A 12,829-nucleotide genomic window follows, 5' to 3' on the forward strand; every position below is an offset into this window, starting at 1 on the left:
CTAAGTTTTGCCATGTTTTTAGTGGTGCTTGAAGGATAAAGGAGGATGATGGAGATAACTCTATGTAGGGATCAAATTTGAGGTAATGTAAATCAAATATACAATCCTTTGCTAAGTTACGACATTTACTTACATGAAATCATGAGTGGATGCTGCAGGTCGTGAGGTGTTTGCTGTCTTGGCTTGGGTTGATTTATGAATCTGTATTTCTTTTGACAAAACCAATGCTCTCTGCATAGATAAACTCATAAAATCAACTCTTGACCACAGACACAAATCCTTCAATTGGCATTTTCCACTGCACCTTTCTGGCAAGTTGAGGTGCAAATGCAAATGTTTGTGGATTTGTTCTAATTTTGAAGCCATGGGGCTTCAAACCCCAAAGCTGTCCACATCTTGTAAGGATGGTGCACACAGCCTTTGTGGAATGGCAACTGCATAAAGCTGTAGCTGCCCTCGGTCTGGACCCCCAGCAAAAGCATGTGGCAGGGCTGTAACAAGTATGTGTGCCAGCTGCCTGTTCTCTGTGTGTCAGCTGTATCTTCTAATGTATTGTGGGATTTCTTCTGTTCCTTCATCTTTTTCTGGACATCAAGCTTGTTTTCATTTGCATCACAGCCCCCGTCATGCAAGCCCTGAGCACTGCCAGCAATCCCTGCTGTCAGTCAGGCAGGCTGATGCCTGAAGCTCTGCTCCTCTGGACACGGTGGCACTGGTGGACTGAGTCACTTGTGAATTGGCCTTTCTTTGCAGCCACGTGCTCGCTGGCAGTGGGGCCACCCACCTTCTGCAGGCTTTAATTGGGGTGCTGCAATCGAGCTAATTGTATTCTAGGGACAGTCAGAAGCCTTCAGCCTTTTGGAGGCTACCTTTAAAAATAGCACAGTGAACTGCACGCCAGCACAAGTGAAAAATGAGCACTTGTTTGGCTGTGTTTGATCCACTGGCAGTGCCATTGCTATCCTAAAATGGTCTGTGACCACGTGTCTGAGGAGGTGTGGGGAGGAGCACTGGAGCATGCTGAGAGCCTCAGCTCTGAATGACTCTCAGCTAAGCTAAAGTTCAAATTATATGTTTGGATTTGGAGAATTTCAGGCAATTTCAAAGTCATGAATTACCTTTGAAAACTGAGTATTTTGGAGCAGGTTAACTTTATGGAATGTATGGTTTCCAGAATTGTGAGAGGAGATGGACTGATAGGCAGTTTTCATGTTATTCTAGTAAGAGGATGCTTCCCTGTGTTGCTCTTATATCATTACTGTTTCCAGCTTGAATATTCTTAACTGGCAGAGCTTATCAAAGAATAAACAGACTCTGGCTGGGCAAGATACTCCAAAGTGAAAATTTTTGATAACGCTTAGAGAGGGATATTTGTTATGATTTTGTGGCTGGGATTCAGATGTCACATCATCTCTTTGGAAGTCATACAGGTTCTCTTAATGCCCACAAAAGTGAGCAAATGAAGGTTAAGTTTTGGGGTTGCTTTTTCAGTTTGGTGTTCATTTTTTTCCCCCAGCTCTGCAACCCTGGTTATTCCTACTGAGTGTTTAAACACTGAAAGCAGCACATAGTCCATGTAGGACCAGAAAGCACACCCTCAGCTACCAGAGGAGGTAGTGCTACCAGTAAGAGTGTCCAATGGCACAGGGAAATTTGTGGAACTCGTGGTACAGGCAAAGAGTCCAAGTTTCCTCCCCAGCTTGTTGGGAAGTGATGGATGTCAAGGAGGTGGTTGGAGGAAAACATAGGCTTCCGCTGTGAGCAGGTAGCACTGTGGCTCCTGTAGAAAGGCAGGGTTGTGTTCTCAAGGTGCTGACTTTTTCCCCATGTAAACTGTACATTTGCTTAGCAGTGCAGGAAGTTGTTTGTCCAAAGCTCTGGAAAGTCTGAAGTTCCCAGAAGTGTATTTTTATAAGGACCCCAATCTTTTCATGCTTGCAACATCTCCTGTGTGAGATCTTTGGCAGGTTGAGAGATAGGAACTACAGTAAAAAATATGTAAGTATGGGGGCAGGGGACAAGGTGTAGATGTATATTTAGTGAAGTTATTTTGCTTCTGCTGCTCCAACAAGTGACATTCAAATTGTTTTCCACCTCTGCTGTACACAGTAGTGCTGAGAAAATGCAAGCTGATCTAAATTTTGGGTATGTGAGCTCTGCAAAAGTTTCTGGGGAAATCTGCAGAAATTTCAGGAGATAACTGTTTCACCTGTGGAACAGTTTAAAAGAGTAGAAAGTATTTTTCACAGACTCAGATTTAATAGGCTTTCACTTTGATTTCAACTGGAAAGCTTTTTCCAATTCTCTGGAAGTGATACTTCATTAGAGCAAACCTACCTCTTCAGCGTAGTCCAGAACCCTGAGAGTGGGACCACATACTTATTTCCAAGTAACAACAGCTTCATTAAGGTGTGATTACTAATTGAAAGTTCATCCTAGCTCATATGCTATAACTCAACCTTGCAATTTATGTATATTATTGGCATAATTATTTTTACATTATTTCTCTGTTCCCTAGCATTTTCTTAATAATCAGTACATAATTTTACATTTATATGTGTGCATATATTAACAGCAGCAATTAAATAATAGTCTGCAATGTATTCTTGTCCTTCTCTCAGGACGGGCATAGAGAGCCTATCTTCTTCATCTATGTTGCCTTCTAAGGAATGCACCCAGTGACATACATGCTCTTTCATAACTTAGACAAATAGGAATACAAGATTATTCCATCCCATCTTTTGGACCTGTCTTAAGTGCGTGCATATTGTACCTGCCCACCCCCTCACTTCACAGATGGGGCATACATATCTGATGTTTAGAAAGGTTTCTCATGACACTTAAAATTCAGCCATTTTATTGTTCTGGTCTTATTTTCTTTTTTCATAATTTTTAAAGTATGAATTTGGACTGTAATTAACAGATTACTACAATTAGGTTTCTGGCTGTAGCCGTTTTATTAGCAGTGTAGCAATCATGCCCTGCAAAGCAGACATTTGGGACTCAGCAAACCATGTTGCCACCTCCATTGCATCTTAAAAGACCAGCTGACAGAGTGTCTTTGTGGGTGTCATTGTTTGCAGTCTGGCTGATTTGGTGTATTGGTAAGAAATGTTTTAGTTACAGTCAGTTGTTGTCACAAAGCAGGGCTAGTCTTCGTAGGGTCAGTGAAATGTGTGTAATGACTGGCTCTTGGAAGAGCAAGCCTCTGCTTGGAAGAACCAGGTGCTGCTGGGAGAAAATTGGGGCAGACAGTGCCTGAGGATGTGTTGTTCCACTGCATTGTTGTGCCTGCCTTCTTTCTCTCTGTGGGAATTAACAAAGTCCCACCTGATTGTGAGGAGCTGTTCTGGTAATCCAGTTCCCAGCTGTTCTTGCTGTTAGTGTGCTCTGGGATAGGGATGGAGAGGATGACCTGAGCACGATGTGCTGCAGGGACAGGGCTTTCCTTCATAGTTGTGGTGCTACCTTTAAGTTAGAATTTAAAAATTGATTAACCTGTTTTCTTTGTCTTCCCTGTAGGACGGGTCACTGGGAAATATTGATGATCTGGCACAGCAGTATGCAGACTACTATAACACCTGCTTCACAGATGTGTGTGAGAGGATGGAAGAGCTGCGCAAGAGGAGGGTTTCCCAAGACCTTGATTTGGTATGTAGAACAGTTACAGCTTTATTAACAAATAATTGCCATTCATGTTCCAGATGAAGAATCAATATTACAGCTTGAAGAAATCTACCCAGGGAAATAACTGTACGTGGTTGTGTTCACGCATGCAAACGTTTCAGCCAACTCAATTAAACACTTGGAATTAGCCAGATTAGGTTTTTTTTTCTAGGTATTTTTTATGATTCATTAAGTCTTGGAGTCTGCATTTCTTATTTCTTCTTTAATTAGAGTACTTCTTGCTTGCATACATTTGGTTGCAATCCTCAACTCTCAGAGGCAAGATACTGTCTGACAAAAGCATCGTTTCCTTGCTCCAAGATGCTCCCAGTGTGAGCACAATGAAACTGTGCAGACTTGCAGTTGCACTGTACCAACTGTGAAGAGGTGCTTCTCGAAAGTCCAGGGTGCAAATACTCAGGCTCCCAAAGCAGTTCTGCCAACCCCTTTCCATTACTTTATACATTATGTAACCTGTGATATGGGGTCACAGAACCTTTCAGGATGGAAAGGACCTCAGGAGGTCCCTAATCCAGCAGTCAGCTCGAAGCAGTGTCAACACTAAATTCAAACCAGGTTGCTCAGGGCTTTATCTCATTGAGTTTGAAGACTTCTAGGGATGCAGAGGTTGCACTGTCTCTGGGAAACCTGTTAATACTGCTTTGCTATCTTTATACTGAACTTCTATTTTTATATAATGTTTTTTGAGATCCTCCCTATAGCATTTTGTACCTGTTGTCTGTTGTTCTCATGAAGCATGCCTTTTTGATACCCTCCCCACAGATACCAGTAGGTCTTCTTGAAACTGTCTTTTCTGACAGCTGGGAGCTGTATCTTGCAACTCTTCTTGATGGGCATGGGCAAAAGTCCTTGAGAGTGCCTTGGTAACAGCTGTACCTGGTGATATGGATTATTCAAGGCTACTTTTTCTTTTTGGGATTCCAGGATACCATATGAGAGGTTTCCAGAGTTTGTAGAGACTACAAACTTTAGTTACACAATTAATGGCAGCAGAATCAAGGTAGGTAGTCATCTTCTGGCCCTCTGAAGTTTGTCAGTTCCTTCTTTATTTTTAAATAGAAAGAAAAAAAGCAAATGTGTTTGCAGATCTGTTGCTGCCAAGAAGTTCCAAAGGTTAAACAAAAAGCTATTGCAGGAAATTCTTTTGTAGAGAGATCCTTAAGGCTTCTGTGCAGAGAAGCTGATGGCACAGAACTGTGATTCTCATGAAGACCCCCACACCTGGCATTCTCGGTAGCTGTTGGCAGCAACGAAACCCCCTTTCCTGGTGCTTTTGGAAGGCAGCTCCTGTGCTGGGTAATGGAGTGTGCCTTATGGCGGGAGAGGACCTCTTCCATAGACAGATGGGCCTAATTTGGCTCCCCTCGCTTCTGAAGCTGCAGAAGCCAGGCTGGAAAAAGCCATGTGAGCTTAATTAACTCACATCAAAGGTGCAGATCTTCACGCTGGTTTAAATAGATGTGAGCTAACCAAAGACAGACCATCAAGTGATTCATTCTATTCCAGAGAAGCTGTAGTCAGAGAAAGTGGCTGTGTGAAAAACAGCCTGGAGATTCCTCTTCAGCATCTCTGATACTGAGTTTGCTTACTCTAGTGGTCCAGTGATGACTTCTTGAACTGCCAGGTCAGAGAGAAGACAATGCAATTGAAAATTAAATTAGTGCTCCATTTTTGCTACATCTGTCACTCCTATAATACAGTTTCTAGACATAAGATTGCCATTCTGCTGATAACATATGAGCCTATAGATATTAGCTCGCTTGCCCAACAACCGCATCCAAACAGTGCTGACTGCAGCTGAAATTTGCTCTCATCGATGAACAGGCAGGCTTGACTTAGCTACACAGAGAAGGGGAAATGGCTGTGTAGACCAGAATGTGATTTTAGTGTGATGAACAGAAGAGTGAGTCACTTGTTGTGGTGTTTTTTGTCTCTAGAGACCTTGAGGAAAGGTAGTGTATTGGCAGACATTTGGGGATAGTGAATGGGAAGTAATGCTGGGGTAAATGCCCAGTGCATATCCCTGTGCTGTGATAGTAAAGAAAAAAAAAGTACCAGATAGCAAATATATGCAGCTCCAAAATTATTACGCACCAGTATTGTTGGTCTGTTAGTGTAGGCTGACCTTGCTCTGCCATACATTGCTCTTCTAGCAGGAGTGAAGAAGGCAATGCTGCCTCTACACCCTCTCTTCCCAACAGTGGGGTTGTGCCAGAGCTGGAGGTGGGCAGTGTATCAGTTCTTCCTCCCCTCCCCAAAGGTCTTCTCTCTCTCTTTAGTGAAGTGAACATAGCAGAGCTGACATGCACAGAGTATTAGTGCAGATTTTCAGGGGTTTGCTGGAGTGGCATTTACTGAATCCATATGAAAATGCAGTTTTGAGTGCATAATAATACTTAGCAGAAACATAGAAGGCCAAGGTTAGGTTGCTGCTTTTACTGAATGCCTGGACAGAGAAAGAGCAGGTCATCCCTGGAGTCAAAGCGTCCTCTAAACCCTGCACAGAGAGGGCCTGTCAGGAGGAGCAGCGTAATAACAAAGACATGCCTGAGTTGGCAGAGCTTTGGCAGGAACATGTATTTAGCACCGGCTCGCCCAGATTGCCCTTTGTAGCACATCCACTGGAAGGACAGAAATATGAACTGTTTATTGCTGCTTCTGTACCCTTTGAAATAATTTTAAGCTGTTTGGGTGCAAGTGTTGATATCTTGATTGTATATTGTACTTTCTAATCAGCTCTCCAGCCTTTCCTATCAGAGCATGGCCATTTCAGTCTAGATATCCTGCTCTGAAGTTGAATTTTTTTAAAAATCACTTGGTAAAATTGTTTGGGAAAGCAGCATATCTTGTAACAAAACAGTGGGTGTAGATGGAGCTGAACCCAGAGTATTTTTCCAAATGGTAATGCTGTCAAGGATTGTTAGTTGTCCCTAAACATGATAACTGCTTTCTGTGTTTGGAGTTTTGCCTATGTTTTTTTAATGGAGAATGTGCTTGGATTTGGACACTAATGTTTGTGAACAGCATGGGAGTTGCCCACATTTCCTAGCATTTGGCCTGTTCCTGTACACCATGTGGGCTTTTGGCTGAAGAAAAACTGCAGGTGGAGTAGATAGAGTGGATTTCCAGGCCCATAATGAATGTATCACTGGTAATACTGAGGTGGACATGTGCTAAAATATAGTTATGGCCAGAGAAGTGACTCTGTGAGGATGGTATTTTCTAACTGTTCACATGACATGCTTTTCTTTAAATTCGAGAGACATGAATTAGATGGATGAACCACTCAGGTGTATAAGGAATTGGCTGGATGGCCACACTCCAGTGGCTCAATATCCAAATGGAGATCACTGACGAGTGGTGTTCCTTAGGGATCAGTATTTGGATTGGTGCTGTTTAACATCTTTGCTGGTGACAGGGAGAGTGAGATCAAGTGCACCCTCAGCAAGTTAGCTGACGACTCCAAACCGAGTGGAGTGGTCAACATGCTGAAGGGAAGGGATGTCATCTAGAGCAACCTGGACAGGCTTGAGAGATGGACCTGTGAAGCCTTATGAAATTAAAAAAAAAACAAGTGCAAGGTCCAGCAAATGTGTTGGGGCAATCCTGTGCACAGGTACTGGCTGGGAGGAGAATGAATGAAGGGCAGCCCTGGGGATAAGGTTTTAATAGTGTTGGTGGATGAAGAACTTGACATGACTTGAAGTCATGGGTTCACAGCCCAGAAAGCCAGCCAGATCCTGGGCTGCATCTAAAGGACTGTGGCCAGCAGGTCAAGGGAGGTGATTATTCCCTTCTGCTCTGCTCTGCATCCAGTTCTGGGGTCCCCAGCACAGGCAAGATGTGAAACAACCTTGTTCATTCAGCCTGGAGAAGAAAAGGTTGTCATCTAGAGCAACCTGGACAGGCTTGAGAGATGGACCTGTGAAGCCTTATGAAATTAAAAAAAAAACAAGTGCAAGGTCCAGCAAATGTGTTGGGGCAATCCTGTGCACAGGTACTGGCTGGGAGGAGAATGAATGAAGGGCAGCCCTGGGGATAAGGTTTTAATAGTGTTGGTGGATGAAGAACTTGACATGACTTGAAGTCATGGGTTCACAGCCCAGAAAGCCAGCCAGATCCTGGGCTGCATCTAAAGGACTGTGGCCAGCAGGTCAAGGGAGGTGATTATTCCCTTCTGCTCTGCTCTGCATCCAGTTCTGGGGTCCCCAGCACAGGCAAGATGTGAAACAACCTTGTTCATTCAGCCTGGAGAAGAAAAGGTTCCAGGGAGACCTCACTGCAGCCTTCCAGTAGCTAAAGAAGGCTACAAGAGAACTGGAGAGGCACTTTTTACAAGGACATGTAATCATGGGGTGAGACACTGGAACAGAGAAGTTGTGGGTGCCCTGTCCCTGGAAGCGTTCAAAGCCGGGTCAGATGGGGCTTTGAGCAATCCCATTGCAGTGAGGTTGGAACTAGATGGTCTTCAAGATGCATTTCAATGCAAACCATTCTGTGACCTGCTTCCTTTGTGTCTCTGGGGTCATATCTGCATGGCTTACTGACAAAAGCAGCTTTACCTTGCCTGTCAGCAGGGCAGGACAGCATTGACTTAGCCGTGAAAGAGCAAACTGCGTTCTGTTGTCTCATCTGTCACTGACAGTGGCCAGCTAACTGCTGCTGCCAAGGTCCATATTGGAGCTGATGAGCTTGAAATCAAAGAACAGCTTGAAGTTTTCTGATGGACTCTGACAGCTACAGTTGGGGCACTGAGAAGTTGCATCCATCTTTTCTCTTGCAAATTACATAAAATTAATGCCTCTGAAAAGCTAAATGGCATAGTAGTATACTTTTTACCCCACATTCATGTAAGTAATTTCATTTTATAGAAGGGGAAGTGTTCAGAATTTCTCTCTGTACACTGTAGTAAAGCACAATGAACGTATTTGGAAAAATTACCTTGCCTAATCCCAGGTATTTTTACAGTACCTGTACATGTACACAGGCAAAGCCAGAAAATAGAAAAGAACATAAAACCATCATAAGTTTCTTGTCCTACTTCCAGCATCAGTGTAGTCTTCCTAAGTCTTGTCTGTGCATGGTTTTAAAATATGCTCAACATCCAGTTGTTTGATTACAGATGGACTTGACCATCTAGGTAATGTCATCCCATATAAATGATATGTCCAGAAAGAAGAAAAAGGGGAGGAAAGGCAACAGAAGTAATTAGTAATTTGAGTGATAGAGTAATAATGATTTTTTCCTCTTTAGAGGTGCATTTGTCCGGTATAGCAATATCATCAGGCTATTTGAGAAACTAGGCAGCCTTTGCTGAAGCACACTAAAACACATAGAACAGTTGCAGTCAGTGATTGATATATATTTAAAAAATCTTCAAGAGAGTTAGCCACCAAAGCTGGAGTTGGGATGCTGAATGTTTGTGGAGTTTGCCTGTGTCTACTCTATAGCTGACAGTAGTCATGTCTGCCATTCTTCACATCATACATTAATATTTCAGGATCCTAAAATAGACTGCTTATTCCTGCTATGAAATGATCATCTCTGCTCTGCTAATTCAGTACTGGCTGCTGTTATCATTAGTCCTGAGAGGACACCTCTGCATCTCACTGGAATAGGATCTCACTATTTTGTTTTGTCTTGCTGGCTGTAGGAGGCCCTTCAAAGTATAAACAACATCTGAGTTCAATTTAAAAGGTATCTACAGCACAAAAAGGAAAAAAAAAAAAAAAACACCCACAAACCAGCTGGAGAACACAGAGATAAGATTTCCTATTTTTCTGAAAGTCTCCAGGCCTTATGGGGCAGACATACAGAAGAAAAAGTAGCAGTAGAAGTTGTGGACTTTGAAGCTCATTGTGTTTTTTTTTTTTTTTCCTCAGTAGAGATTGAACTAGGGGAGATTAGGCCTGAGTATGAGCTACATAAAGTAGATTCACATAGAAAATAATTAATGGAGACTTACCGTGTGTGCAGTCTCAGTCTCTCCGTATTTTAGGCTTATCTTTGTAAGTTAAATTCATAATGACATTTCATCATTAATAGAGGTAGACAAAATGGAAAGTCTTTTCAAAGGTAGACAAAATGGAAAGTCTGGAACAGACAGGCTATTTTTAGTGTCTCACATCACAGACCAAGGCAGCAAAGGCATTTAAATATAGAACTAGCATTAAACATGAAAACAAAGCAAGGCTTGTTCCATATGCAGCAAAGTGAATACTATTCTTAAACAGTTCTTAGTTCACTTAATACTAGCAGACTAAGTAAAAATCTCTCCACTTTCTGCAAACTAATGACCTCCTGCAGTCTCACCACTGTTTTTGTTGGAAGGCCGTTTATGAATAATCCCTTAGGCAAAATCTGTTCATTTATAGGCTGGAGATTCAGTAGACTTTGCAGCTGTGATGGTTTGGGTGACCTTATCTTCCTTTCATACTTTTGGAAGACCCTTGTTTTTTGGAGTGGGATCTTTTGTTTAACACTTCTGGTCTTCTGAAGTATTTTTGGTAATGTCAGTGTTACAGGAAAAATAGGTTGTCAAAGGTAATTGGTTTTTGTTTTTTTTTCTGAGCTGGTAATACTGTTATGAACAAAATAATATTTATGTTATAGATATAAAAGATTATTCACTTCTAGCATCCTGACTGGTAATTGTGGAGGGGAGAAATTAGCTTTGTAAGTGTCTAGCTATTCTTAATCTTCTAATATCTTTTGTAATCATTTTCTTGCCCCTTTACATACAGCAGGAATTTTTCTTTGAACCTTAGATCAGTTAAATATATTCTTTACTGTGCTCTTCTTTTATCCCAGAAACAGCACAGATCTGGTGGAACTGACAGAATAGATTTGTATTAACTCTGTGATTTAATCTCATTGGAGCCTGAGGACTAGAGGGAAGGAGTAATAGATTGACTAACTTTAGCTCCCTGTATGTATTTTTTTCCTTCCTCCCCTTAGGACTTAAAAGTGACAGTAAAACTGGAAATGTACAGCATCATGCTGGTAAATTTCATTGCAATGTATACAATTGTATAAAAAGAGAGCAAATTAAATTGTCATTTAAGAAGGTGCATCTCTGAGGGGAAAAAATCCAACAAAACAACCAGAAAAACCAAAACTAATAAAAAAATCAACTCAAACCCACCCAAATTCTGTAGTGAACAGTTTGTGATGTGCAGCCCAACTTGCCATTCACATATTAATAGATTTCCAAGATACCCAGCTAAGTGGCATTACTCTGGGAGGACAGCAATGTGTATTGGCTGTGTTAGAAGAGTGTCAGACTTGTGTAATGTGATAGCAGCTAAACCAACAGAGGAATAAGCCTAAAAGAGGTCATGTTTTCTATTAAAATTACTCCTCTTTGTCTTTGCATAGTGTCAGCTTGACTCCCCAGGCAGCCTCTCTGTGCTCTCCTGTGGTTCCCCAGCCATTGCTCACCAGTCTGTCTATGTGTGTTGAAGACAGCTGGCAACGACTTCAAATGTCAACTAATTGTAGCACTTGCTTGTGCTTCTTGGAAGTCCCCAAGTAAGGAAACACCTCTATGGGTCCTCAAGGAACAGTAAGGATACTGCCCAAGACGGATGTCCGTGAGGTCAGCTGAAAAATCTCACTTGTAAGAACCATAACAGCCTTGCAGGTCATTAGAGAAAACAAACAGGTCTTAATCAATAATAAATCAAGAGCATGTTGTGAGAAGAATGAGAAACACATCATGAGCATTGGTGCACATCTGGATGTGCTTTGGAATGTCTGTTTCTCTGCAGCAGAAGGACACCCTTCCAGCAAAGATGCCGAGAGGAAGGCAGGCCTCCATCTGTGAATTCAAAGGGACTGATTCCTTTTTTTCTTCTTCTTCTGGCCTGGCCCCTGCTCTTCATGATGTAGGTTCTGATGCTCCACAGCTACTCTCCTTTGATCTTTCCGTGCTTTATCTTCTCTGAGTGTTGTGTAGGTTTCCTGTTTCAGCAGTGTTGCCTGAAGCACCGAGAAATGCTCCATTTCAAACAAGATGCTCTGTGAATTTTGTGTTTGAAGCAGTTTGAAGAGACATGATTTCTTTGGTGAATGATCAATCTGTTTTCCACAAAATAATGAAAAGGAATGGCTATCAGCTGGAAATCCCTCTTCCTGACTCCCATATGTCATATCCCTCTTGATTTATATTTTTAGGTTTTCCCCAATGGTTTAGATTGCAGCTTTATTTTACATAAGGGAACAAAGTAATCTGGGATTACTACATCCAGTTTTTCCCTGATTCTAAGGCTTCTTTGGTTGTTCAAGCAAATAGAGTTGGGAAAGGCAATAATCCTGTAAATACATACATATGAAAATGAACAGGTAATATGTTCAAAAGAATTCTGTTTCAGTTCCTTATCAGAGGGATTAATTTCTTGCATTGCTTGTGGGCATGATGAATAAAATCACTTATGGATTAGAAACTAATGAAAGAAGAAAGACTTGAAATGATTAGCAAAATTTGGAATTCATAAGCTTGTTATGAAACACAGACTGGTAATTTTTTGTTTATGCCAGTGTCTTTTGCCTATTGCTGTTGAAGTTCCTGATAAAACCACAGTTACAATTGTTTGGTTTACAATTCATGTGAAACTAGTGGCAGTAGAATTGTGTATCCTGGTGCTTTTAAGGCTGTAAAGATGATAGGAATAGCATCATAATGAATCAATGGTTATAGATGTGAAAAATAGACAAGCTTTTCTTCATATAAGACTTTATTCATGAGACATCCAGATAAATTAGACGATAAAAAGGTAGCAAAAAAAACCCCAGAATTTGTAAGCTTTCTCTAAGACAAAATAGGCTGATAAACAGTATTTGAAAGAAGGCACACAATTCAGGCTTCTGACAGCTTTTTGTCTTGGTGTGTCCGCAGATCACAGAATCAGAATCTGAGTTGGAAGAGATCCACAAGGAGATTACCAAGTCTAACTCTTAAGTGAATGGTCCATACAGGGCTTGATCCCACAACCTTGGCGAGAATTTTTTTTTGGCACCAGGATTTAACCAACTGAGCTAATCTCAGGATCATGGTAGTCTAGCAAAGATAAAGTTGTAGTTGAAGTCCATTTTGACAAAAGAGAGAGATTTTATAGTTTTGAACCGTGTGCCAGGTGCTGAA

At 41.6% G+C, this 12,829-nt stretch overlaps 1 protein-coding gene across 2 annotated transcripts in view; it reads left to right on the forward strand.

Annotated features, from left to right (window-relative positions):
- SASH1 (SAM and SH3 domain containing 1) overlaps positions 1-12,829 on the forward strand; it is a 529,880-nt gene that overhangs the window by 427,092 nt on the left and 89,959 nt on the right. For both annotated transcript variants that reach the window (XM_041469752.1, XM_041469753.1), the window contains one exon: positions 3,523-3,651. In XM_041469752.1, coding sequence (XP_041325686.1) covers positions 3,523-3,651 — 129 coding nt within the window. The remainder of the gene's footprint in view (positions 1-3,522; positions 3,652-12,829) is intronic.

The sequence above is a fragment of the Pyrgilauda ruficollis genome, unplaced genomic scaffold, assembly GCF_017590135.1.
Source record: "Pyrgilauda ruficollis isolate IOZ18807 unplaced genomic scaffold, ASM1759013v1 scaffold24, whole genome shotgun sequence".
Lineage (NCBI taxonomy): Eukaryota > Metazoa > Chordata > Aves > Passeriformes > Passeridae > Pyrgilauda > Pyrgilauda ruficollis.